The sequence below is a fragment of the Falco cherrug genome, chromosome 7, assembly GCF_023634085.1.
Source record: "Falco cherrug isolate bFalChe1 chromosome 7, bFalChe1.pri, whole genome shotgun sequence".
NCBI lineage: Eukaryota > Metazoa > Chordata > Aves > Falconiformes > Falconidae > Falco > Falco cherrug.
In genome coordinates, this window is record NC_073703.1 from 70,582,765 (window position 1) to 70,607,821 (window position 25,057).

At 41.8% G+C, this 25,057-nt stretch overlaps 1 protein-coding gene across 6 annotated transcripts in view; it reads left to right on the forward strand.

Moving 5' to 3' along the window:
- AMBRA1 (autophagy and beclin 1 regulator 1) overlaps positions 1-25,057 on the forward strand; it is a 138,311-nt gene that overhangs the window by 27,922 nt on the left and 85,332 nt on the right. For all 6 annotated transcript variants that reach the window (XM_055716120.1, XM_055716117.1, XM_055716116.1 and 3 more), the window contains 2 exons: positions 5,897-5,983; positions 13,353-13,535. In XM_055716120.1, the coding sequence (XP_055572095.1) occupies positions 5,897-5,983; positions 13,353-13,535 (270 nt within the window). The remainder of the gene's footprint in view (positions 1-5,896; positions 5,984-13,352; positions 13,536-25,057) is intronic.

The window sequence follows — 25,057 nt, forward strand, 5'->3', positions numbered from 1 at the left end:
ATCAGGGTATTTATCTCTTGTAGATGATCGCAACTGTCTTAAGGAAAGTTTCACTATTTTGTTTGACTGTTTCTTCTTTTCTGATCACCTGCTTCTGACCTGTCTTAATTCAGTCTTGATGCCAGGCTAAATATGTCTAACCATGTGAAAGCTGAAACAGTCTAGAAATGTTAGCGTAGAGGTATCAGAGCAGATTATGTTAAGGACTTAATTTTAGAAATCATTTTTTCAGGCAATCTTTAGAACTGCATACTGATTGCTTTTTTTATTTTAAGCTTGAATGTGAAACTGGTGATAGCAATAGTGTGTTTCTGTTTGACAAGAACCACAAAACTTTTATGGAAAATGAAGCTATGGAACAAAATGCTTGATGGTTTCTGCTTATGTGATTTCAATTTGCTCTTAGAAAGTAGGCAACACAATACAGACATGTTGAAATAATTTTTTCCCTATTCTTCTGAGAAAAGGGAAGGAAAAAAACCCAACCCTACAGCCACTGGATTGTGTTGGTTGAGATTTTTGTTTAGAATAGTTTTCCAGTGTTCTGTCAAGGCTTTAATTGATCTCCAAGAATTAATTGGGTTTGTTAACAGTTAATAATTGAGCCTTGGATTTGAGAGAGGGTGGCAGAGTTACTGGGCAACTGGAAAAAAATCAGCTGTCTTTAAGTTTTGGCTTTCTTCTTATTTTTAAGTTAAACGTTGCCTTGCTGTAAGAGGACGATGACTGAAAGGAATTTGGTTTTAAACTGTTGCTGTTCATTACGTTCATATGAGGAACCCCAGGAGCACATCTAAGGACAAGCACTCAGGAGAACTGAGTGCTGGCTGTAAACTGGGGGGCTGGAAGAATGATGAATATGAAGCAGTGTGGTAATTTCACCTCCAAATGGGCAATATGGAATATAAAAACCTTTCCAGGGAAGATGGAAAACCACAGGAGGAATCTTGGAAGCTGCCAAATTTGTCAATATAACTTGTGCTTTGAAGGATAACTAAGAATTGCTCTGTCTTAAGCTGTTTTCATAGCTGAAGGCTGAGACTACGGAAAGGGTATATGTGCTTGCTGTCCTTAAGAGTGCTTCATTTTACTAGTTTGCTCTGGTGGCTGGTGTGCAGCAGCAGCTTAGGAAGGATGGCTGCTGACTGAACACCCTTTTGGTTTTAAGGAAAGCAAGCCCTTCCCTCGGTGTCACGTGGAGCAGTGCTACTCAGTAATGTGCGTGCTGTGACAGCAAATTTAAGATGTGGTGTAGGAACTGCATATCCTTAGAAACTGAGAAGTTAAATTTGCTGCATTTAATGCCTTCTCAAAGCCTGTTGAGATGAATCACTCTGTCCCAAGAGGCTTTGGTGGTGATCCTCACCCCCGTGGGGAGAGTGTGAGTATAGTTCAATGGCTGATGTGCTGTGAGGAGGCTGCTTCATGGCTTCTTTCCCCCTCAGGCTGCAGCTTCTGGCATTCAGCTGCTTCATTTCTGAGAAATTTCCCTTTTCTGCTTGTAGTGTTTTGCGTGCGTGCACTCTCTTTCTCTCTCCCTTGTCTAAAGGTGTCCTGTAACTTGGACATTGCTTCCTTTCCCCCATCGCTAGTGATTGCTGCTGTTTTCAGACCTGAGGTACCAGGCTGAGTGTAGAGCGGCAGTTCCATAGCTACTGGTGTCTGGGAGAGGAATCTGCTGAGATCTCTGTGCTGCTGAACAGAGGCAATTTTTATCTTCTTGCTTGCAGTAGTTTTAATAAAAAAAATAAACCAACGAAAAAGTACAATCCCCCTCCTCCTATTTTAGCAAGCTGGGCCAGAAGCATCTCTCAGGGTGAGCAGAATTAATCATCATGCGGCATTGACTGACAACCTGGAGGATGATAATGTGTGATTATTATATTTTTTTTTAATTTTTCCTGGTGAGCGGGGGAGGAGAGTGGAAATTGCAGTTTCTCTGCTAATTGTACTTCAGATGTCATTTGTGACAATTTCATATTGTCTAGACAGAGATAGTGGAGCAATTGCTTCCACAGAGCCTAGTGTTAGCCTGTTACATATCTGGGTAACAAAAATGGGGGGGGATGTGAGAGGAAGAGGGTGCTGTAAGCTGCAGAAAGGATTCAGGAGTCAAACACCCTACTGAAATGTTTCAAAAGGAGGTGCAAGTGATACGTGTTTCTGTTCTCTATTTGCATGCTTCTGTTGGAAACATAGATGTTTAGTGGCTAGCAGTTCCCTTTAACAGAGCTGCTTCTATTCGTCAGTGGATTATGTTTATCTTCCCTAAGAGAATTGTTCTCAGCCTCAGCATTTACCATGGTAGGGTGTTGGGCTACCTTACGCTTTGGGCTTACTGAAAACAAATAGTCTGTGTCACTTCTGGGACTTCAGGTGGCAAAAGCTACGAATGTGGCACCTAAGACTTGATCTAGTGCAGCATGACTTACTTGAAAAACATTTATCTGCATCTTCCTGGGAGACAGTAGGTTACATTTCCAGTGTCACAGATGGGACACTTTATTGATGATTATAACAGTGTATCTATTATTGAACCCATTTGTCAGTAGCAAATGTGTTCAGATCTCTAACTTGGGCCTCAAGGGCTCAGTCTAGAATGAGTTAGTTAAATAATAGGTTTTATTTGTGTTCAGTTGTACGGTTTTCAGTACAAGTATTGCTGTTCTCTGGAGCATTAACCACAGAGTTGGTCCATCTGGATCTCATGAGATTGCCTGTTGCCTTGTTTTGTTTTTTTTGCCTATTATATGTATTTATATCTACCTGTTTGTTGCTCTCTGATCTCAGAGGACACAGTTGTAGGACAATTAAGAACTACCAGGCGGGCTTAAAATCAGCTATAGCTTTTAGCAGTTACTGTTAATTGGATTGTCTTTGTCCACCTGATCTGAATGTGGCCCTAGTATGTGGCTTGTGTGCCTTGATGGGAGGTAGTGCAGGAGCCGAGTCTGGTCTTGGCAGGCTCTCCTGGGAAGGCCGTCTTAGCTGAGACTGTTCTGCTCGGGCAGCGCAGCCTTGGAGAGGGTCCTCTTTAACAGAATGTGTTTGTCATCCTGGTCCCCACAACCCCATAACTGCTTGTCTTCCTGGGGAGCCCGTCTGGTGAAGAACATGCTCCTCAAACAGCAGCTCCTGTTGCTTCACAGGGTGGAGTTGCAGGCTGTTTAGGTAAAATCAGAGGGCCCTGAGGCTCAGGTAGCTCTTGGTTTGTATTTTACTACAGTAACATGTTATCAGTTCTCATCTGAGGTGCCAGGTACCTGGTAGAGCAAGGCTTTTCCAGTATTTGTTTCAAGGATCAGATGGGGTGGTGAGAACTATAGATTCCCCAAAGTGCTGTTCCCAAGCCAAGCAGACGGACTCCTGGCAGACCCACGCCAAGTTACTGCGATGTGTCCCTGCTCCTGCCTCCGCACCCTTCTGGTGTCCTCTGGTTGGTATATATTTTGATTTTCTCCAGTGCAGCTGCTGCCAGCTTTCTGAAGGTGATCCCTCTTAAGTCAATGCTGCTCTTGTGCAATTGCCAGCCTTTGCAAAGGTGAGGAGAGAAATATGGCTGGAGAATACCTGGAGATTCCTTTCTACCAGAGCCTGGCTGAGCCATGCAGTGTGTACTGGTCACCTTCCCTTGTGGCTCTGATTTTGCTGTGTCGCTTAGTGGATAGACCCTGAAAGGCTGGGAAAGAGGGTGGCATATGTATCGTATAGGCAGCAAGACTTTTGACAAGGATGATGAGTTTGATGATTATTTGTGTGTGCACATTATCAGGACACCGTAGGCATTGCAGGGAAATGGCATCAAACTTGCCACTTGTGGTGTGTAGGTTGCTCACATCTGTAAGGAGGCAGCCGCTCTTTCTAGCGTTGTGGCCTTGCCAGGGTCTGTGTGCTGTGGGAACTTCTTTCTCTCCCATTAAGCCCAGTGGTTAGGCAGGATGGTCCAGTAGGTTGGTAGCCTCAGCACATCCAGGCCGCTTGCAAACTGCTGGCTTTGCAGGGCTCTGCAGAAGCAGCTCGGAAGAGCAGACTTCTAAAAAGCATGTTGGTGTTGCGGTGGCAGTAACCCAGTTCCTGAGCCAGTGGTTTAGAAAGGGGTGAGCTGATGTAATAGGTAGCATATTCCTTCTGCTAACTTTATTCTGCCTACCTTTCCCTCTAGAAGGAATAAAACCAGTTTATATATGATGCAGGTGGTAGGTATCCCTTATAGGTGTAGGACTTCAGGGTATACCGTGTAAAGCTGTTGCACTGTTTGTTGTGGATTAGCTGCTTTTGCATATACTGATTTATGTATTTGGAGCACGAGAGAGGGTTTGGTAAAGCAAGATTGAAGTATGGTACCTTTCTGGGGAGCCAAGGGATTCCTAATATCTAGCAGTGTTGAAGGTTAGAGTTTTTGACTCAGTAACCTGGGGAATTAATTCATCTCAAAGTCTCAGAGACTTATAACTCTTCTTGAATAAGACAAATGGTTGCCAAGCAACTTTGTGCCAGAGGGGACAGGATTTCATGCCTTCTGTGGAGTCCCAGTGCTTTTGCGGCCAGTATGGAGTCTCTCAAGATGGCACATGCCTTTCCAAGTAACTGGAGCGATCTCTTGCTGTTTTTGGTAGTCTAGATTTATAACACAAAATTGAAGTAACAAAAAATATCTCTTTTTGATTACTGGAAGGCACTGAAAATTTGTCTTGAGATCCTGATGGGGGGTTGCTGCTGGAAAAGAACATGTCTCATTTGCATTTCTACTGTCTTTAGCTAGCTAGAAATAGGGAGCTGAGTGTGGATTATATCTGGTCCTTCTTCCTGCTTCCTGTGTTGATGCTTGCTGTCCTGCCTTGCAAGTGCTAACTGCAGATTAGGAGTGTGGGCCTGAGGCTGATGGGTTCAAATCTTCCTCACCAATTGTGTGTGGGGGTGAATAGAACAGATGTGGTGTTGGATGCCTGACTTTCAAACCACAACAGTTTTCATTAGAGTTAAGAAAGACCAGAAAACAAAATTTAGCAGGAGTTCCAAAGCAAAAAGACTTGAAAGGGAACTCAGCAGCCTTATAAACTTTGGCAGTTGATTTTTTTCCCCTCTCCACACCCACCCCAAATAATTTCTCTTGTGTTAACCTAATGGCTGCAACAGGCTTGAATGAGTCAGTCTTGAAACAATTCCATCCTCTGCTTTATGACGCGAAGCTAGATAGGGGTGCATGTAGAAGCCAGGGTGGAGAACGTGTTCCTGCTATATACTTTTGATTCTGCTGCCTTCATGACTCAGACTCACTTCTCGCATATTCAAGCTGTCTGGCTGCACTTGCATACATTTACTTCTTGCGTGAATATTTGGTATTTCTCCCTGTGGCTGATCAAGCTACAGAGGAGATGAACTTTTTTTTTTTCTTTTTTAGCTGAAAACCTTTCTTTCTGAGCCTTGAGACTAAGACTGAATATCGTACTGTGAATAAGCACCAGCGGTGCCCTTAACGTCCATGGGCTGAGATGTGTTCTTTGTCCCATGCTCCTTGGCCCATTCCCTGCCTAGCCACCTTTTGAGTATGTAAGATTGACAGATGGCCAATGCAGCATTAGTGTTTATGGACCTGACAAATTGGGATGGCTTGTCTTCAAAGGACGAGTATCATCTGCATCTTTCTCTTGAAACTTGGAAGCAGGTTTGGGACTGCTCCTCTTTCTTGAGGTGTTCTTTCTCCTGTGCAGTGAGAATATTACACTTCGAATAGCTGTGTGGTGAAAACACTTATGCCATCAGTGAGTGATTCAGTGTGTTGCAGAATTCTCAGCACTGATGATAGAAATAGCCTTAAGAGACTTCAGAAAGTAGGGCATAAACAGGGGGGTTGTTCCTGAACGGTCTTTGACCTTGTCATGTTTTTACTTTCTAGGAGGTTACTGGAGTCTTCCCTCATTTCATTATCCCGCTATGATGGAGCAGGGTCCCGGGAACATCCCATCTACCCAGATCCAGCCAGGTAAGAGCTAAATGCAATCTAAAGGCATTTAAGTTTCATGGACAAAAGCACGACTTTGGTATAACTCACTGAATCCCTTGGGATGGTTTTAATATTGGGCCCATCTCCTCCTCAATGCCTTGCCAGGGGGCAGGGTGCAAACCAAATGAGAAGATGCTGTTAAGTCTGGGGGAGAATGAGGAAAAAAGAAAGAAATTGCTCTATGGTAAGCACATAAGGATTCCTGAAAGCATTTGGGATGGAGAACACTAGGTGGCAAGCAGGTCCAACAGTAAATGAGATTATATCAGTATTTAAAATCTCTTTTGAAGAAAACTGAAGAAAAACCAGGGAACTGGGGAATAAGGGAGAGTGCAGTAAAGGCAGTTAGGAGCTGGTGTGAGCAGACAATGTGCTTGAAAGAACGCAGTGTTTCCTTAAGTGTATCTGTATGAGAAAGCGTGTAACCAGGATGTTATGTATACTTAACTAAGAACAAAATACTGACAGTTATTTCTGAAGAGTCATGAATCATTGACGTTAGGCATAGAAACACCTGTAGTGCTGCTTAATCTTCAGAAGAGGTGGGAGTGTTTCAGAGGACTAGGAAAAGCAAACATGGCAGTTATCAAAAATGGAAAGGAGTGATCTTTGCAGTTTCTACTTAGTGTATTAAGAAAGCAACAGATGGGATAATGTGACCCACAGACTCTGTCAGAAGAAATGATAGAATCGTGAACAGCAAGCAGCTTTGAAAGCTTTCAAAGAATAAATTGTGACAAATAAGCTTTCTTTAGATGGATTTAACAAAGCTATGAATGAAGAAAATTCAGTAAGCGTAATATATATCTGATTTAGCCTCGTAGGGAACTCTGGCATAGCTGCATGAATTGAAGGCTACTAGGATTTATCATAAAGGAGAGTAGAGGAATACCAGTACTGAAGTATGAATACCAGAATATGAAAATTAAATATTTAAGTTGCTGGAGGAGGTTTGTTGTTGTGTTTGATTTTGTGGGATTTTTTTAAATCTCCTTTTTTACGTCTTTAACCACAAAATCTGCATTTTTGGACAGATGATGTTCTAAGTACAAGTTCTGAAATAAAAGACTATGTTGCAAACTGGCCAGATGGTACAATTATGCTGGTAAATAACTCCTTGCTAACTATCTCTGTAGATAAAGCCTTGCAGAGGTGAAATCTTATGTTAGGGTTTTTTTCCATGTATTGCAAAGACAGTTGCTTTGTGAAGGTAATTCAAAGGCTCAGGAGTGATGTAAATAAAACTGTTTGTAGCAAGTTGAAAGTAAGATGGAGTGTGTTGCTTTTATGTAAGGTCATTGGGAAACTAACCCAGGTGACAGCAGAAGGTCTGGGCAACTGCATGTCAGATTGATGCTGATAAATGTAAAAAGCTTTCTAAATGGCAATTGATTAAATGACAGGTAAAGGGATTGATTTACCTGGAAAGATGAAAATGATATTTTACAAATGTTAATTAAAAGGTATTACTACCTGAAGGTCAACTTATGAATGCCACAAGTTGCTAAATGGCTGGAAGTACGTCATTCCTTATTTCTGGAATTTGTAATCCAAAGCAGTCAGATTTACTGAGCAGTGAGAACTGACTCTGGCTCTGGGAGCTGCCTTTCAGAAAGAAGAGGAGGAGGCCTGCCTGGGTTACTGAATTCCTCCTTTTCATTCTGTCACATCTGTGCTATGACGAAACTCAATAAAATGTATGAAAAGAGATCAATGCCTGAGTCATTTCCTAGCATAAGGAGCGTTGTCAAAAATATTTGTCTACTTGAAGCCATTTTGAACTGATACGATGATCTTCATGTGACAGTTCAAATGTGTTTAGGTTGCCGTAGCAGCTGTAGTAGTTTGAGTTTTTAAGCAGCTTTGGAATAAAAATCCAGTGTTGAAACCTCTTTTAAGAAGGCTGATTTGTTCCTGTAAGTGTCACCGCCCTTTTCAGAGCATAGAATTGTTTAGGTTGGACAAGACCTTTAAGAACATGGAGTCCAACCGTTAACCTGGCACTGTGAAGCCCAGCTCTAAACTGTGTTCCTAAGTGCCACATCTACATGTCTTTTAAATACATCCAGGCATCATCACCTCTTAGATAGTGAATTAGAATAAGCTGGAAGTTTGAGTGGGGCAAGGTTAGAGCATTCCTCCATAAACCTTACTGGTGTGCTAGGCGAGTAGGATCTTTTAAACTGTCCCTTTAACTTGTTAGAAACTGGGGATGTGATGAAAAGGAATGTTACTGCATTTTTAGTTGTTTCTGTAGCATTGTAAGTTTGTAACAAAAAGTATCACTTGCAGATAGTCTAAAATAACAACGTGGAAAAGTGAAACAGGTAAAATAAACATACCTCTGCATAGGTCTGGGTATGTGTGTTTACATATATAGTAAAAATACATATGCCTCCTTAAGTCGAGGCTGTATCCAATGCAGTCTTTTTTTCTTTTTTTTCCTAACTACATGATCTGAAGAGTTTTATTTTTGAGAGATTGTATGTGTGTGTTGGTTTTGTCTGTAATGGTGCTATATTTGAATAACCTAGGTCAGGAGTGAGGCAGGAAGAATATTTTTTGAAGTTCCCCCAGATTTAGAATTGGTATTCTGATGTAGAGTGCAGCAGTCTTTGTCAGTGGCCTTGCTGAACTTCTCTAAGGTCAGTGTGGCGGTTCTGTCATTCTCCACAGTTTGCATATGTACTAAGCTCAGAAAACAACTGCAGAGGAATCAAATAAAGCTGTCGACAAAGAACACCAATAAATATATATATAAAATTATTTTTTTAAATAGAAATACTCAAAGATGCTCCTAGACTGCATATAGAAAGCATCACAAGGGTGTTTGGTAGGTACGTCTCCAGAAAAAAACCCAAACCTAAGCTGCTAGAAAGTTACTGTTAAAGAGACCTTCAGGCTGAACGTTGCCTGTGAGTTGAAGGCTTAAGTGGAATTGAAGCAACCACAGAAGTTGGTGTCTGCTACCAGCATTGCCTTCAGCTCAAGGATTGGTGGTATGTATGCCACCATAGGTACCACCAAGGAAATTAATGGAACCAATCGGGTAACCCCTTTCAAATCTGTCTGCTGTTTAGAGGTGTGAGCTGTAATAATGTCAGTAAATGTCCTGGCCATCGGCATCAAGGCAGGGTTGGTGAGTGGTGTCGGTTCTTCTGAAGTGTTAGGAAACTTGGGGGTCTGTGCAGCAGTATAGTGCTCTTGGATGCAGATGTACCGGTTCTTGTGGCTGTCTTGGGAACTGGAACTAAACATTCTCCAATTGATGTTCTTGTTTTTATGTTGTTTTTTTTATTTATTTATTTACTTAGAAGTTAGTAAAATGGGGGAGGGTGAAGAGAAGCAGCCTTTACGTAAAGATTTTCATGTTGTCCATAAATAAGGCCAGCTGGTTTGGGTATCTAGCTGAGGACAATACTGTGTAGTAGCTTGCTCGTCAGTACTCGTGATGCCATATAGAGCAAGATACTTTAACTGTACTAGTGCTAGCAAAACATTTATTTCCCTCAGTTCTACTTCTCACTGGCCAACCAGCAGCACTGGATGCCTAGAGAATGGACTGCCTCATGACGATGTGGTTGTTGGATGAGGCAGAAGCTGTTTGGTTCTGGTTTTTGCACTGCAGCATTTCTCCCACTCAGTGCTGCCTTCTGTGGCAGTCGCATGTGGCAGCACGGGCTCTCCTCCTCTGAACTATCTGCTCCAGTAAATGGGGTCCAGTCACCTCAGGGACTAGGTTAGTGTAGCTCCTGTGGTGGTGTTACATAGAGCCTACTGTCCTGTGGGTGCAAACTTGGTTTCAAAATTACTGGATAGCCTCTATTTGTGTTTTGCCACTGCTTTGTCAGAAGAACAGGTGAGAAATAAGGACTCTAGGCAACCTGCTGTGTGTGACTGGTGTGTGTTCAGCCAGCTGGCTGACTAATTTGGTCAGGGGCTGATTTTAGAGTTGTGTTCAATAGCTGAATGAAGAGGTGTGTTCAGTGTTAACCAGTGCTTCTGATGCTGCTTTGCAGCCTACTCTTCCCTCCAGGACAGCTAAGTCTCTTACGCTGGTTCTGGTTTGTGTCAAAACTGTGTTCCGAAGACAGATACAGCCTGCAAATACAATTATTTTCTTTTTTTGCCCTGCACACACTCATCTGGAAATACTAATTCTTTAGCCTGTTGCTTTAAATACTTCTCCCCTAGCCCTTTTGTATTTTATCCCTCACACCCTTTTCTCTGTGTATCAGACTTAAGCTTCTTGTCTTGTCTTGTCTTTGGAAGGTTTTTTTCACAGTCTATCCATTCTACATACCATATGCTGTCAGGAAGGTGAACCTGGCATCTTGTCATCTGTTACGGCCAGTCTTTATTGCCTACTCTTTCTTGTTCTTCTGCATAATTTGAGAAGACTTAATGTCTGCAAACCTCATTCTTCACATCCTTCTGTAAAACTCTCCCTTGGTGTGATATTGGCAAATAAAAGGTTACAGTGATTACACTGCTGGACTGCTGAGCCCACTGTTCATGCTTTCTAGTGTTGCCTTGTTTCCATGTTCCTTTCTTTATCTGTGTGCACATATTACGCCATAAATTTATTTTTAGGCATACACGGAGGCTTTGGCTTATGAAAAAGGCCGAAGAAGAGAACAGCTCCTCATTTATGAGTGCACTGCTGTAATGCCTTGCTTTTTTATACTTGGGCTATTAAGTCTTCAGGGAAGTAGAGAGAAGTGCTGTGTTTGTACAGCGAAGCCTCCTATGTTATATAAGCGTGAACAGCTTTAACTCATCAAACAGTGCATAAAAGATCCAGGAGGAATCCAAAACAAACTGTGTGTGTGGTTCCCCTTAGCCTTTTGCTGCTTATTGACTAAGTTTTTAGACCCCTGAGCCTGTAGCCTGTCTGCTAAACTTGCTTCTATCGTGATGGCAGCTTGGTAGGGTACAGGGAGCTCACCTTGGGGAAGATGCTCTCTCTTTCAATCTGCATGACTTCTTGTCATGGTTTAACCCCAAGTAGCAACTCAGCCCCACACAGCTGCTCGCTCACTCCCCCCGCATTGGGACTGGGGAGAGAATCAGAAGAGTAAAACTGAGAAAACTCATGGGTTGAGATAAAGACAGTTTAATAAGTAAAGCAAAAGCAGCGCACGGAAGCAAAGCAAAACAAGGGATTCATTCCCCACTCCCCATCGGCAGGCATGTGTTCAGCCTTTGCCCGGGCAGCGGGGCTCCAGCACGCCTAATGGGAAGATATGCCATTGCTGCAGATGCCCCCCTTCCTCCTCCTTCCCCCAGCTTCATATATTCAGCATGATGTTCTATAGTATGGAATATCCCTTGGGTCTGTTGGGGTCAGCTGTCCTGGCCATGTCCCTTCCCAGTTTCTTGTGCCCCCCCAGCCCCTTGCTGGCAGGGCCTGAGAAACTGAAATAGTCCCTGACTTAGTATAAACATCACCCAGCAACAACCAAAACCATCAGTGTGCTGGCAGCATTCTCACAGCAAATCCAAAACACAGCACTGCACCAGCTAAGATGAAAATTAACTCTTGCTTCAGCCAAAACCAGGACACCTCTAATTCCTTCTTTCTTGTCACCTTCTCTTTCACTTGCATGTCCTGAATGTGTGGCAGAATGGGAGACTGAATGTCCTCGACGGGTGTCTGCAGCCAAAACGACATTAATACAATCTGTACCTTGAAGAATTGGTACATTTTTCTTTCATGCTGCTCTAGAGAGCAGTCTCTAGAAATACTATTAAATGTAGTTTTCCACTGAAATATGGCTTTAGGGACAGCAGCAGAGCACTTTGAGACCTAGTCTGATTGTTTGCTGCTTATGCTGCTGTCGATGTGAAACTTACCCATATAGCAAGTCTTATTCCTAGTACATTCTCACAGAATCAGCACAGCTGTGGAAGGGATGAAAAGTAAAGTCTTCTAACAATCATATTATCAGAGGTGATTGTGGAGTTGCATTTTTGTTGCTGGTTGTCATGTAACACTGAAACTGTGTGGTATTGGTCACTATAAAGTTAAGGATATCCTTAAAGTCTTCATGGCTGACAGCGAGGTCCTCTGTAAAATGAATTTAGCTTGAAACTCTGTTCTGAAGATGGGTAGCATTCCTGTAAGGCACACTGGCCACCTCTCTTTGTGACTACAAATGAGTATGTTTTCATCTCTAGACTATTCCCTGAGATTCACTGCTCATTTGAGATTTTTTGTTTTGTTTTTCTTTGTTTAAAGGTGTTCGCACTTTCATTTGTAGATTAAAAATTCAGGCTGCTCTCTCCGTTATTGGTCTCTTGCCCACGGTGCCTTTGCAGGAAATGAGATTGTATTGTCATGACCCTGGGAAGTACCAGTCTGGTAACTTGAATAAAAAAGAACAAAATCAAATGCATGCATGGAACGGGAAGCAGCAGGGAGGAAACTAGAAGTTAAAGGCATAGGCATCTTAGTATCTGATTACTTGGGGGCTGAGGGTGGGGTTTATTTGAACCTCCCCTCAAATTAGACTTCAAGTCTAATCCAAAAAACACTGAAGAAATTACTATTCAAGCATCTGATGTGTCTGGACTTTCATACTGAGTAACTGTGTCCCAGAAAGCATGTGCTAGGAGCTGTGGATGTATATGTATGCAGGGTAGGAGAAGAGAGCATGGATTTTGTCTCACGTCAAGGATAGCTGGTGCAAACAAAGGCAGAGTGATGCAAGAGAGGGTTAAGAGTTAATTGCAGAGGAAGGTTTTCCTTACAGATGGGATGGGAGGCTTTTAGCTGCTCCTCTTAACATACCTCTAGTGGATCTGATGAAATTGCCACTATGTGAAATCCCTAGTTTGGATTACAGAGTAGTTAAATGAAGCTGTTTAACTTTTTTTTTATTTATTTATTTTTCTTCTGCTTGATGGTCAACATCACCTTTTTTTCAATGATTATTGGAATGCTGCTGCCGTTTGGTATTGCAAGTGGAGTTCACATGGGGAGTGGGCTTGATTCTTGTCAGGGATGCTTGCTGGGGTTAGTTGTGTGAACTGGTAATAAATGAAACTATTGCCTCCAAAGAGTCTGGAGAAGTAAGCCTCTCTGTGCTGTGGGTGAGCTTTTTGTCTGTAGGTGCTGCGTAGCGCTTCTGTTTGCACAACAGTGGAATCACGTGGGAGTGTAGCATATAAAGAGAAAACTACTTCTACTTGCTTGCTTTATTTACTCTATCTTACAGATATAATGCCAACAGCCAGTTTCGTGATATGCTGTTACTGTCCTGGCACTTGGAGCTCAAAAGGCAAAATAGGACTGGTTGTCACTCTATACATGTGTAACAAGTGACTGTATATCTCCCTTGCTCAGGTTGTCTCCTGCTGCATATTATGCTCAGAGGATGATCCAGTATCTTTCCCGGAGGGACAGTATTCGACAACGCTCTATGCGATACCAACAAAACCGCCTCCGCTCTTCCTCCTCCTCTTCTTCCACTTCAGAGAACTCAAGCCCGTCTGTAGAAGGAAATGATCTGGAATTTGAAGATTTTGAGTAAGTGTGCATGCTGCCTTGCCCTCTTGCTTGAGTCTGTTGTCAGTACAAGACTGCATTGTGGCTTGCTACTGTTTACCAGAGACACCTGAGGCTTCCTGTAGGAACAGATTAAATTAATAATTAGAGCAGTGATTGCTACAAATGGGTCTTGTAATTTCTGTTACGAAAATGAAGGATGTTTTAGGCTACCTCCAACACATCAGGCTATCTCAAACAGATTTAAAAAACCAGTTAAAGAAAAGGAGAATCTTTCTCCCATGGAACAGATGGAGAGCCAAGAATTTATTAGAGCTTTCAGATCTTGAGACAGAACAGGAACCACTAAGAGGCTTTGCTGGACTTAGTTCTTTGGTCTAGGGCTGTAGGAGAGAGCCAGACGTGTTCTGTTACTTCTGCTTGCACAATCTGTACAATTTTGTCAAATCAGTGGAAGTTTGTGGAGTGGTTTGTTTTTGCGGTTTGTTTTGAAGACTTGGTGATTGTGAACCTGTGTTAAGTTCAAGCTTAGTTTCCTGTAAGGAGAGCACATGGCCTCTTGTATCAAAGTGAGGGCTGACTACATCCAAACCTTAGAAGAGCAGGACTCCTGTAAGCCGCTATATTTCCTTCTGAGTGGTTCTCCTGTTTTAAAGTCTGCTCTCCAGCATCTGCTTTTGGACTTCTAGTGATACCTGGTGTAATCCCAGCAAACAAATTTATTGCAGTCTCTTTCCGATGAATGGAAGTATAGTAATGAATTCTTTAGATGGCATGGGGACCAAAAGCCCAGGAATTTAGATTAAATCCATTTTAGCAGAAAAGAATATGACCTTTCTAGTTTGTCTTGAGTCATTTCCTTTTATAAATGTGGGATTTTGCCTGGGTACTTCAGATATTTCACTGAATTTTTTCCCCCTTTGTGTGTATTGTGATTAAAACATGGGATGATTCTGAGCATTGTCATGGAAGTTGTCTACATTGGTAGTGTAGGTGGGAAGTGTGTTTGATGGGAGTTGTGAACTCCTCAAAACTCTGGGTTTTTATATTGCTGCTGCCAGCAGAGGATGCTGTCAACTTTGCTACTGTCATAACTTCCACTTTTACTCTTGCAGTGGCATATACTTGAGACGGCATGTTGTTAAAGCTCCATGCCCTTTGTGACAGGGTGAAGACCCTTTATGAAGGACACTGTTAACACTAGCTGTTCTCAGGAAAGCAAGATATTTATCCCTTTCTGACTTTTTAAGTGGTGGTAGACTTTTTTTTTCCCCTTAGAATGTTGTTCTGTGAAGCTGTCATTTCATGCTCCAGCAATTAAATATTCAGAAGTGCAGAGTGAGAGAATGTCTTCCCCTGTCATTGTGGCCTTGTTTGTGTAGGATGTAAATGAGGGGAGATAATGCAGAAGAGTCACTGTCTAGTAGCTTTTCCCAGTCAGCTTTGTGGTCTGGAAGAGCAGAAATATGGTGGCTGCTGGGCTCATTTTGTGAGGTGGGAGCGTTGCAAGCATAGACCTTAATATTTCCGTTATTCCATTTTATTTGTCTGAGGCGGCTTGTTCCGCTGGGAAAATAAAAGATGGTAAGTTGTTCGTTCCCAGAGCCAGGCAAATGCCTGCTGAGGAGTGTGTTCCCCTGCAGATAATGTTCGCATAGTAAGAGCACCCAGTCAGGGAAGCAATTCAATCAGCCATGCTAAGGTTGTCTTTCATTTCATACTGAGCAAAAAGAAGTGTTTATTCCTTAATGTGCAGTGGTTGAATTTATTGGTTGAATATTTCATGTTGAATTCTGGTCTGTGCACTGAAGACATGCTGTCTTTTTTCCTTCTCTGCTTCATTATTTCTCCTGGCTGATTAGAGGGAGCTGCTGTGCAGGTGTCCTCAGAGCTGGAACTTGTCTCACGATTCATTTGATTTCTTCTGCTGACACTTCACCATTAAATCTCTTATACAGAGGTTTTGCCTCTCCTTTTGGCTCCTGTATCCCACCTCCTTTGTTTGCTCACCTGAGCAGAGTCCTGTATTTCTTCATGTGTTTCTTTCTTGCCCTGGTCCAAATGCTTTGGCTCCCCTGCTTCTCCAAATCTGGCACAGGACAGGGAATTGCTGTTGTCTAGCTGTCTGCAGCTCGTGCTTTTCTCCTGGAATCCAGTGAATATTTTTTTAATGCAAAAGCCATAGCAAATTGCCTTGCTGCTTTATATTTCTAAATTGGTTAATGTAATTGGTGAATATTCTCTGTTCTTTCATTTTCCTAGAGACTGGGAGAAAGATGTAAGGGGCATTAAACGCCAGCTGGTTTTACTATACATAGAGCTCTGGGCAAGGAGCGAGCCCTGTGCTTGTGCAGGGTGCCTGGGAGATGAGCCTTCCCCATCTTCTGTGGGGTTCTGAGGCTTTTTCTTCTCTGAGATTAATTTTGTGTCTTTTTTCAGCTTTGCTTACCTGATCATATAGAAGGGGTGTGAAAAATTTGGCCTCTGCACTGTGTGCATATGGCTTCTGAATTTAAGCTAAAGCCTGTCCTCTTGTGTGTCAGTCTAATGGTGTCATTTTCCTTATGCAGTTTCTCCAGAATCTTATTTGAATTCATTCATAAATACGTGTAGTTTATGATAGCAGTAGTGTTGGCCTAAGAATGTGAAGTAGCGTGTTTTTTTAAGTATTAGTAATATTCTTCTATTACACCAGCTTTTTTATGGACAGAGGAGGAGGGAGACGCAAGCGATACCTGTGTAACTTGGTCTAATAAGATGTTATCTCTCTCCATGTGCTGCCTGTGTTTAACCTGTCACTGTTGTCATCTTACTGCTTGTTGAATACAACTGACAACTGTAAACTTGGTCATGTCTGCATGAAGGCATTTAATTTGGTTTCTAATATATATACAGTTTGTAATATTAGGTTATTAACAGATAGATTGATATGAGTGGGCTTGAAGGTTAGCTTTAGCAGAATGCTAAGCTAAAATGAAAAGGCTTCTTGTATTCTGGGGTAAGACTCTGAATGGAGAATGATGTCACTTCAGTCTCCCAGCATAACTGGTAAAAATAGATTCTTTATAGACAAGTCATAGATGTTGAACTTTTTAATCAGGGTCTTTTTTTTTTTTTTGAGTGTTTTGTGTTTGGATCACATAGTAAATTTAGATTTTTAGAGCAAAACTATTTTTTTCTTCTTCAACAAGCAGATGAATCTTGGCCTTCAATGTCCCTTTTTGTCTGCAGTAAGTGTGAGAACAAATGCACAAATACAGGTTCGTTTTATCTGTCAGACTCAAAAGCAAATATATAGGACAGCTCGCTGTCTGAAAGCCTTGCTCAAATCCTTCACTACAGTTCTGTAAAGACTTTCAAACCAAGGCTAAAGGTGTGACTGTGGCTGACTGCTTTGTCTGCTTTTGAGAGTGGGCTGCCTGGTAGAATGTAGATATGAAGGAGCCTGGAGATTACGCTGTTCTAATGTCTGCAGCTTTTCCCCTTCCTAGCCTGTCCTTTTTCCTTTCTCCCAAGAGGATCTGTGCTGGGGTGGATCCATTCAGTTGTGTCCTTGTGACAGACTGGGAAGGTCTTTATTGTGTCTCCGCAACAAGAAGGGCTTTACCTCACAGGCCTGAAGTCTTGTTTTAGTGCTTTATCTTTTCAGTTTCTTTTGAGACACCACTGAGCACCCAGGGAAGAGAACGTGAGTACTGCAGGCACTGTTTTACTGAGGCTGTAACGGGCATTCTGGTTTTGTGGAAGCAGGCTCTTGCTTTGCAGAGTTGATGAATCACTTACGGGAAAACTTACAAGATTCAGGGTGACATTATTTGGCTGTATTTGTCAGTTTAAAATCCTTTCATTTAAGGTGTGTTCTGGACCAAGACTTTAGGTTTCTTAGATGGGCATTTTGCAGGGGTCTCCTGATAAGTGTGTAGGACATGAGTATCCACCATGCCTGTCTTCTGCCTTTTTTGGCTGCTTTATTGACACTGTCACAGCAAGAAGTGCCAAATTGAAGTTCTTCCAATAGCTTCTCACCTTAAAAGGTTCTAAGATCACGACCCGCCAGCTGACTGCCACTGTGCAAAAGCTGTAAGCCTTGCTTCTGTTTGCTTGAATATGATTTTATTTGGTTTGAGTCTGTTTTGTTCATGGTCAGTGCTCCGGTTCAAGCTGGCACTTTGGTTTAACTTTCTTTGTGAATCAAGGCAAAACAGCGCACAGCCTATTAGACATTCATGCCAGATATCTAGGCAATCACCCTTCTTTTGGAATGTCTTCATTTAAAGCATCTTTTCTTGTTGGCTTCTTTAAGAAAATTGACTTGTGCATTGGGGCCTGAAAATATTAATTAGGAATGGGCAGGAAGCGATTGTGCCCGGCCTTGTGCACTGGGGGAGCAGGGGAGGCAGTGGCTGCGGAGGTGTGGGTTACTTAGTAGTGTGCACTGGGGGAGCAGGTTTGGGTTTGGATTCTGTTCTCCCTGTTGCTCCTCAAACAGAATGGTGGAAATGGGTTTTGGGGAGGGAATTGTGTGTCACGGTGAGAACAAGCACGTGGTTTGGTTAGTGGCTGAGACAGAGATTTTAGGAAATACTGAGTAAGAAGAGAGAGAGGTTGGAGATTACCAGTTTCTGAAATAATGTCTTCCATACCCTTGTGAAGGAATTCCACGCATGTGTTTAAATCCAGTCTCTACCTTTTCAGTCTGATTCTTTATCATTGTTTGCTAGAGACACGAAGCGACAGGAGCGCTAATCTGCAGAAATGCAATCGGTTCACAATACGCAGGCTGTTTTCTCTTAGCACACCAACTATTAAGAGCACAAGAGTAGAACCTGGAGTCTGTACAGCCAGTCTTGGTCTTTCGTGCCCTCCTCCCCAGCTGTTCACTGCGCATTTGTGTATTTCACAGCACTTTTTCCTTCCTGGGGCAACCTTCAGCTTCTACATAAGAAACTTCTTCAAAGAGCAGCCGGGTTTTCTTGGCACAAGAAAGGAGAAATTAGAATGGCTGAAGTTTTTTGTGAGACTTGAAGTGTATGGGGCTTCTGATCTACAGCTCCAGAACAGCAGGACAAGTTCTGTCATTGTGGAGAGAGAAGTGCGGGGGGAATCCCAGAGATAAGGGGAGAGGTTTACTCTGTAGGGTGACTATAGCTTAAGCTGACACCTGAGGATGGATGGGATGCCAGCTGTTAAGTTCTGATATGGTGTAACAAAGGTGGGTAAAAGAGAGATTACTTGATCAATGGTGGCCTTTTGGTATAGTGGTAGAAAGGATGCATATCTGAACTACAAGGTTTTAAAAAGCAGTTAGGCTGAGTGTTTCAATTTTTCTCCTTACCATCCTGATGTTTACATTTGAGGTTAACAAAAGACATGGTAGGTATATGAGAATCTATATGAGCTCTTAATGTCATTTAAATGCCAATGGAAATGGATTTTTAGGATCCATGTCACATCCGTGTACTGCAGAAAAAGTAGCAGTTTCTTTCTGGAAGTCCTGGATGGGACACTTTGTTATCTCTCTCTCTTACTTGAGCAGCTACAAATAATATTCTTGTTAGCAATTTTCTGTTTGAGTTCAGATAAAGATATTAAAAGCAGGATTGCTGTTTGTTGTACGTACCTGCTTTTGTTGTTTTCTTCCCAGAACCCCTTTATCTGTGGTTTTGATGCTGTTTCCTCTGCCTCTGTTTTTTTGGATCACATGGCTCTGCATCGTTGTTTTGGATGAAGATGGACCTTCTAAAAACTGGCTTTCAAGGCAGACCTGAATTCTGTGGAACTTGGTGGTCACTTTCTGTTGGTATTTTCCCCACCTCTCGTAGGTTTGTGAGCAGTTAACACTGGGATGTTGCTTCCTGATACATAGCAATTTATGTTAATTATATTCATCATCTTAAACACAGTTGCAGGCTAAGAATGCTAACAAGTCCTGGATGAATGGAAATGATATTGAATCTACTCTTTGAACTTCATTTTTCAAGGATTAGTGAGATTCTTAGCTCGGCTTGTGATCTACTCTAGTAGCCTGCAGCTTCATTTTCCCTATTCTTTTTATCTTTATCTTTTGTGACAGTCTTTTATATTCCCCTTATCTTGGTCTTAATGTCTAATAATGCTGCCTGGATGCAGTGACAGGCAGTGACCGTTTCCTTGCAGCGGTTCTGCAGGATATTGCTAACCTTTGCAGCATAATGTTGTATTCACCGTTAAGTCACATTCCAGCAAGGCAAGTGTCTTCACAGCAGGGCGGTGAAAGAATGAGTGCCTTTTGAAAGCTGACAGTTGCCAGAGAAGCTCACATCATATTCCGTCCTGTTGGTTGCCTGGGCTTGTAGAAACAGTTTTGATGGCAGGATGGTACATCGGAGTTTTTCTGCTATTTCTGAACTGTGATCTTTGTTTTCCTTTTATTTTGTGTCTGTGAAACTCTTTTAAGTCAAACTAGGTCACTTGGTAGGTGATGTCTGGTGTTAATGAGAGTGATCAGGAAGCAAGCTGTTACTAGTTTGTTGCTGGCCATGCAGAGAAGGCAGTGGTTAACATTCTTCAAGCCTGTAGGTCTAACAGATGAGTGGTGTTTGTGCAGTTTTTGCTTGGAAGACCAGTAGCATGACAGTGCAGTATAGTTGAAAAAGCTGGTGCTTACTTTTGGCTCTTTATTCCTGTATGGAAGCCTGATGGAGCAGCTGATTCCATGTTTGCACTACAAATTGTGCTCAATGAGTACCAGTTGTGAGGTTTTCAAGTGATTAGAAGTAGCCTTAGTGATGTTTTCCCTAGTTGTGCTCACATGAATGGTTGAAAATGGCTAATTAAGGGGTCTCAAAGGAAGGGTAGTTGCAATGCTGGATGTCCTCATTTTTCATAAAATACTGAGTACAGTGGTTTCTTTAGTACCCAGGTGCCATGTCTAGGCTGGGGAGTAGGGATTTGCTACCTTAGTCTGGCCTCTGATGTTTCTGATTTTCTAGTGATCCACTGCAGTGGAGTGAATCAGTCTTACTCTAAAACGTATCATCCATTGGTGAGCCCACCACACGGTGAGGTAATTAGGGACAACTGGATACTGTGCCTGGATAAGAGTCAGTGCTTCATTTTGGTTCTGAAGCAATTAATCCTTGGCCTTTAATGGGCAAGTACAGCTGTTTCTCTTGACCAGGTAATAAATCCTTTCTTATGTGATGCTTCTCTGAAACACATGATCTTCTGAAGTGCCGTTTTCAATCTTGTAAATAAATTTCCCCCTGAACAGCCCTCTGAGAGGTAATCAAGGCTGGCAGTTTGTTTCCCTCTGGTCAGGAGAGCCATTAGTAACTCAACAGTCCGCTGTTTTATAGGAAGTTTTAGCGGATAAATATACATAAGCTTTCCCTGGTGTTCCTTTGAAAAAGCTGCTAGTGAAAGACTGGTGGTTTAGCCTTTTGAAAGAACATAGGAAGATGGAAAGGCACCATGTCTTGGGTGACTTATTCAACTTCTTCATCAATTGTTTTATTAAGTAGCTATGTTAAAAATCTATTCTTCCTAGCTCCTGTCTCTCCAGCTGGGCAGCATTGGTCTTTGCAGTTTCTCTAATATTTTTATTCAGTTTTTTTGGCGTCCGATGTTATACTTGGAAGTTTGCTCTACGGTCCTAATACATTTAGTTCAGGAAAGGCTTTTTGTGTAGCAGATGCTTCTTTTGGCCTAAAATTTCTTGTTTCTTGTTGTCTCCTTCAGTTCTGCCTTAAGTACTTCTCCTTCGGTAATGGTCATATCCTTCAAAGATGGTTAGTTAAATTTATTTTTATACCTTTCATTTTTACCAGATTATGTATATTCTTTTTAAATCTGGTTATTTTTTCATTTTAATGTCTGTGGATGTCAGTGCTTGTACGCTTTTTGATAAGACCGGTGCTACTGGCTTGCTTATTTGTAGCTACTTGTGGAAACACGTCTCTGCTCGGAGATAAGTCAGCTGTCTTGAATCTTTTCTCTTAGACACGATCCTGGTTTTAGGTGACATGCCCTGTCCTCAGAGCCATAAGTAGGGTGGTCCCCTTTTCCTGGGTTGAGCTTACAACTTCTCCAAGTCTGAAGGACTATGAGTAAGGTAGCATATACTGGATGGAACCTCTATGTTTTTTGATTGAGACTAATCCTGCTGATCCAGGAGGTGTTATTCCAGCTACTGTGTGTTTCTGGAGAGCTACGATCATCTTGCAGTGTGACTTTTCATTTTGTCTTCTAGTATACCTGTATCTCACTGAAATATTCAGAATGTCAAGATTTTATTTTATTTCATGTCTACACCTCTATTTTGAGAGGCTTATTTCCTAGAAATGCTCCTAGTTTTTCCTAACTTCGTTTGTAGGAGGTGCCCAGGATCTTGCAGGATCAGACAGAAGGAAAACTAAGGTTTTAATACCTTCCGGTATTTGCTGCTCCTTCACTTGTAAAGCTAGGAGTTAACTTTGGGTCATAGTGTTCCCACTGTATGTCCCTTACCCACCAGGATGGTGCTGGAGAGTGATTGACGTTCTTAGAATCACCAGCAAACATAATGTTTCCCTCACCACCTCTGTGCTACTTCTGTACCCTTTGTAAAGCATTCTACACACTGTGTCTTGGAGTCCTATGCAGCTCTTGAGTGTGCCCTTCACAGGATGTCATCTGTTTTCATGTAAATCAGCAGTAAATTCTGTGAAGTGCAAGATTTCAGGATCTGTTTCTTCTTTAGTATGGCGAGTTTAATATGACATCCTGCAGGGTACCCTCTTTAGAGGACCTGGGGTCAGACTTGACCAGTCTCTAACACAAAGTAAGTTTGCGATTTTTGATAATCTCCCCTGAGCTCCTGATACGATCTTTGTGCTACTCCAGCCCTTCTTGCTTTGTGTGATTCCTGCCCTCTGTGCTAGCTCCTCTGAAGTAACCTCCTGCAGTCTTAAAGCTGATAGCAAGTAAGTGGAGATAGTTAATGTTTGAAGTACCAAGAAAATGTTACTGTTTGTTAATGTTACATCAAGATGGTACAACTGAATCCAGTGCCAGCCCTTAAGGGTATTAGTAGATGCCACTTAACCAATTATTTAGCATTTCTATTGTACGTAAGTGTCTAACCTCTGCAATAGAAATTGATTTAGCATTTTAAATTGGCTTGCATGAAACACGATAAAATGCTGAAAATAGGGAACAATTGGCTTGGTCTGATATAATTTGATTCTTACAAACTTGCATGGCTTACTGGTGCTGGCTCTGGTAATTAAATGACTTTTCAAAATGGTCATTGTTGACCTAATTCTGTTGGCAGTGTGGTCAGTGGGAGTTTTAATATTGACTACAATGAGAACAGTTAGACCAACAGATTGCCTTAGAAATCCCATGCTGTGTGTTTAATTTCACTTCCTGATACAACAATCTCTAAATATTAAAGAGAATTCTTGCCAAGATAGAAAAGCAGAACATAGCTGTTTTACTTTCTGACAGTCTTGACTATATTCTGTATCCACTTGGTTACTAATGTGGTAGCCAAGTTACTGGATGAAAAAAATGCCTTTTTCTCCAAACTGTAGGATGCAAAGTTTTGCATCTCCATCTCTGTGTTCAAAGCTGGCGTTGTCGCTCCATTATATTTACATTGGTCAACTCTTCTCTCAACAAGCAAACAAAACAAGAGCAGAAAAATCCAGGGAGATTTGACTGTCTTATCCAGTTTAGGATAATAGGCATAAGAAGGATGAAAGTTTAAGTGTCCATAAATCACCTGAATGTTTGGGAACACCTTTCTTCTCCTGCGCTGTTCTGTGTTAGTGTTAATGCTGTTTTTCCCCTACCAACTCTTATTCTCCATATCGCTGTTTTGATTTGTCCCACACTGGTATCTGAACAAATTATGAATAACCTGGATTTTGAGCCAGACCCTTAGAGTTGTTTTGACCATTTGTTGGTTCTTGCAGTTTTCCTCCTGAGACAAATTAGTCTGTTAATAATTATAGTATTAAGTCTCCCTTGTCACCTTACCTGCTGATTATTTCTGATTCTTTCTCTGCATCTTGCTCAATGGCTTGCTTAGTTGCTTCATTATTATTTTTTCCCTGCAGAAGTTTCCCTGTGCTGTTCAACTTTGCTGGTACACTTAAAACAAAGGGCATCGCAGGATGACCTTTTAGCCCTGTTAGAGCACTTGCTGTGGTGCAAATTTGCTTCATTTACTTTTGCAAGGTTATTGAGTTGCTTTACAGAAGAGGCTTTTTTTATGTAGAGAGGCACACTCTGAGTGATCCACTTTTGCAGGTTATGGTAATTAAACTATCCAATGCAAATAATTAGCTAATGAGCCTGTAGGTAGTTGACACTAAATAGAAAGTAGAGCATTAGATCTTCACCAGTACTTTAGAGAACTTTGGAAACTTTTCATCTCTTGCTGGAGTGCTTCACGCTGGCACTGCAGCAGTGCTAACATCTGCTCTCCTCCCTCTGTCAGCAGAGGCTGTGTGTGGTACAGAAATAACACAAAGTGCCACCCATCTTCACTGATCTGTAGGTTGGGGTTTTTATTTTCCTTTTTAGAGGGTGCAGAAATAATCTTCAGCTGGTACCAGGGTAATATCAGCTGTCTAGCTTTTCAGCACTAGATGCCTAAAAAACACACTTCCATATAGTTGAGCATGGGAGTATAGATATAAATGACTCTGTAAATTAGTGATTCAGAGTAATGTTAAAAGACACTGCCCTGTGCTAAAGATGAATATATCTTATGCTTCCATGACAGTAAATAGGAATTTTAGCATTCTCAAAGGATAGTCACTGTTTCTCATTCCCAATTCTGCTGTTTGTGTTATAGGGCAGTGGGTGTGGTATATTTTAAATTTATTTCCTTTTTTATAAGGGGATGTTAAAAATAGATTGCTGTCTCTGGAATCAGTAGAGGCTGTGTCTGTCATGGTGAAAACCAAAGATGAGTCCAGGCTCTGTTTTTTCCCTGTAGGCTTTTTGTGTTGGGGAGGGTTCTATGCATGGTGAATAGGACAGTACAGGATGGAGTTCTTGCATCGGAAAGTTTCATTGATTAGAAAATTTGTGTCCTAGAATGTTTTTGTGGATGCTAAGAATATTGACTAGTGGCATTTTAAAAACCTCAAGCAATTAGTTGCTTTAGTTCTCTTGATTTGGACTGTGGGAGACTGCACCTTTTATTTTCTTTTGTTTGCTGGACCTAATTCCTCATTCCTTTTGAAACCTGCTGCAGAGAGTGTCTTCAGCTGGAGAGTTCTGCAGGGTGCAGTCCTGCTGCTCTTCCTCTTGCTGGTATTCGTCCCTTTTGAAAGCATCTTCTAATTCTAGTCATGTGCATAGCAAATGCCAACGCTGAAGACTGTTTTGCTGCATTTCTCTCAGGGCTGCGTATCAGTATCATTTCAAAAACTGATACACGGACATTTAAAAAGTGTATTTCTTGCCTGACTTTAAATAGCTCTTACTGTGTGTGGCAGGATCTGGAACATCCACTTCTTTTTCCCTTTTGGCCTTTTCTCTTTAGCAGGAAAAGTTGATATGTCAGC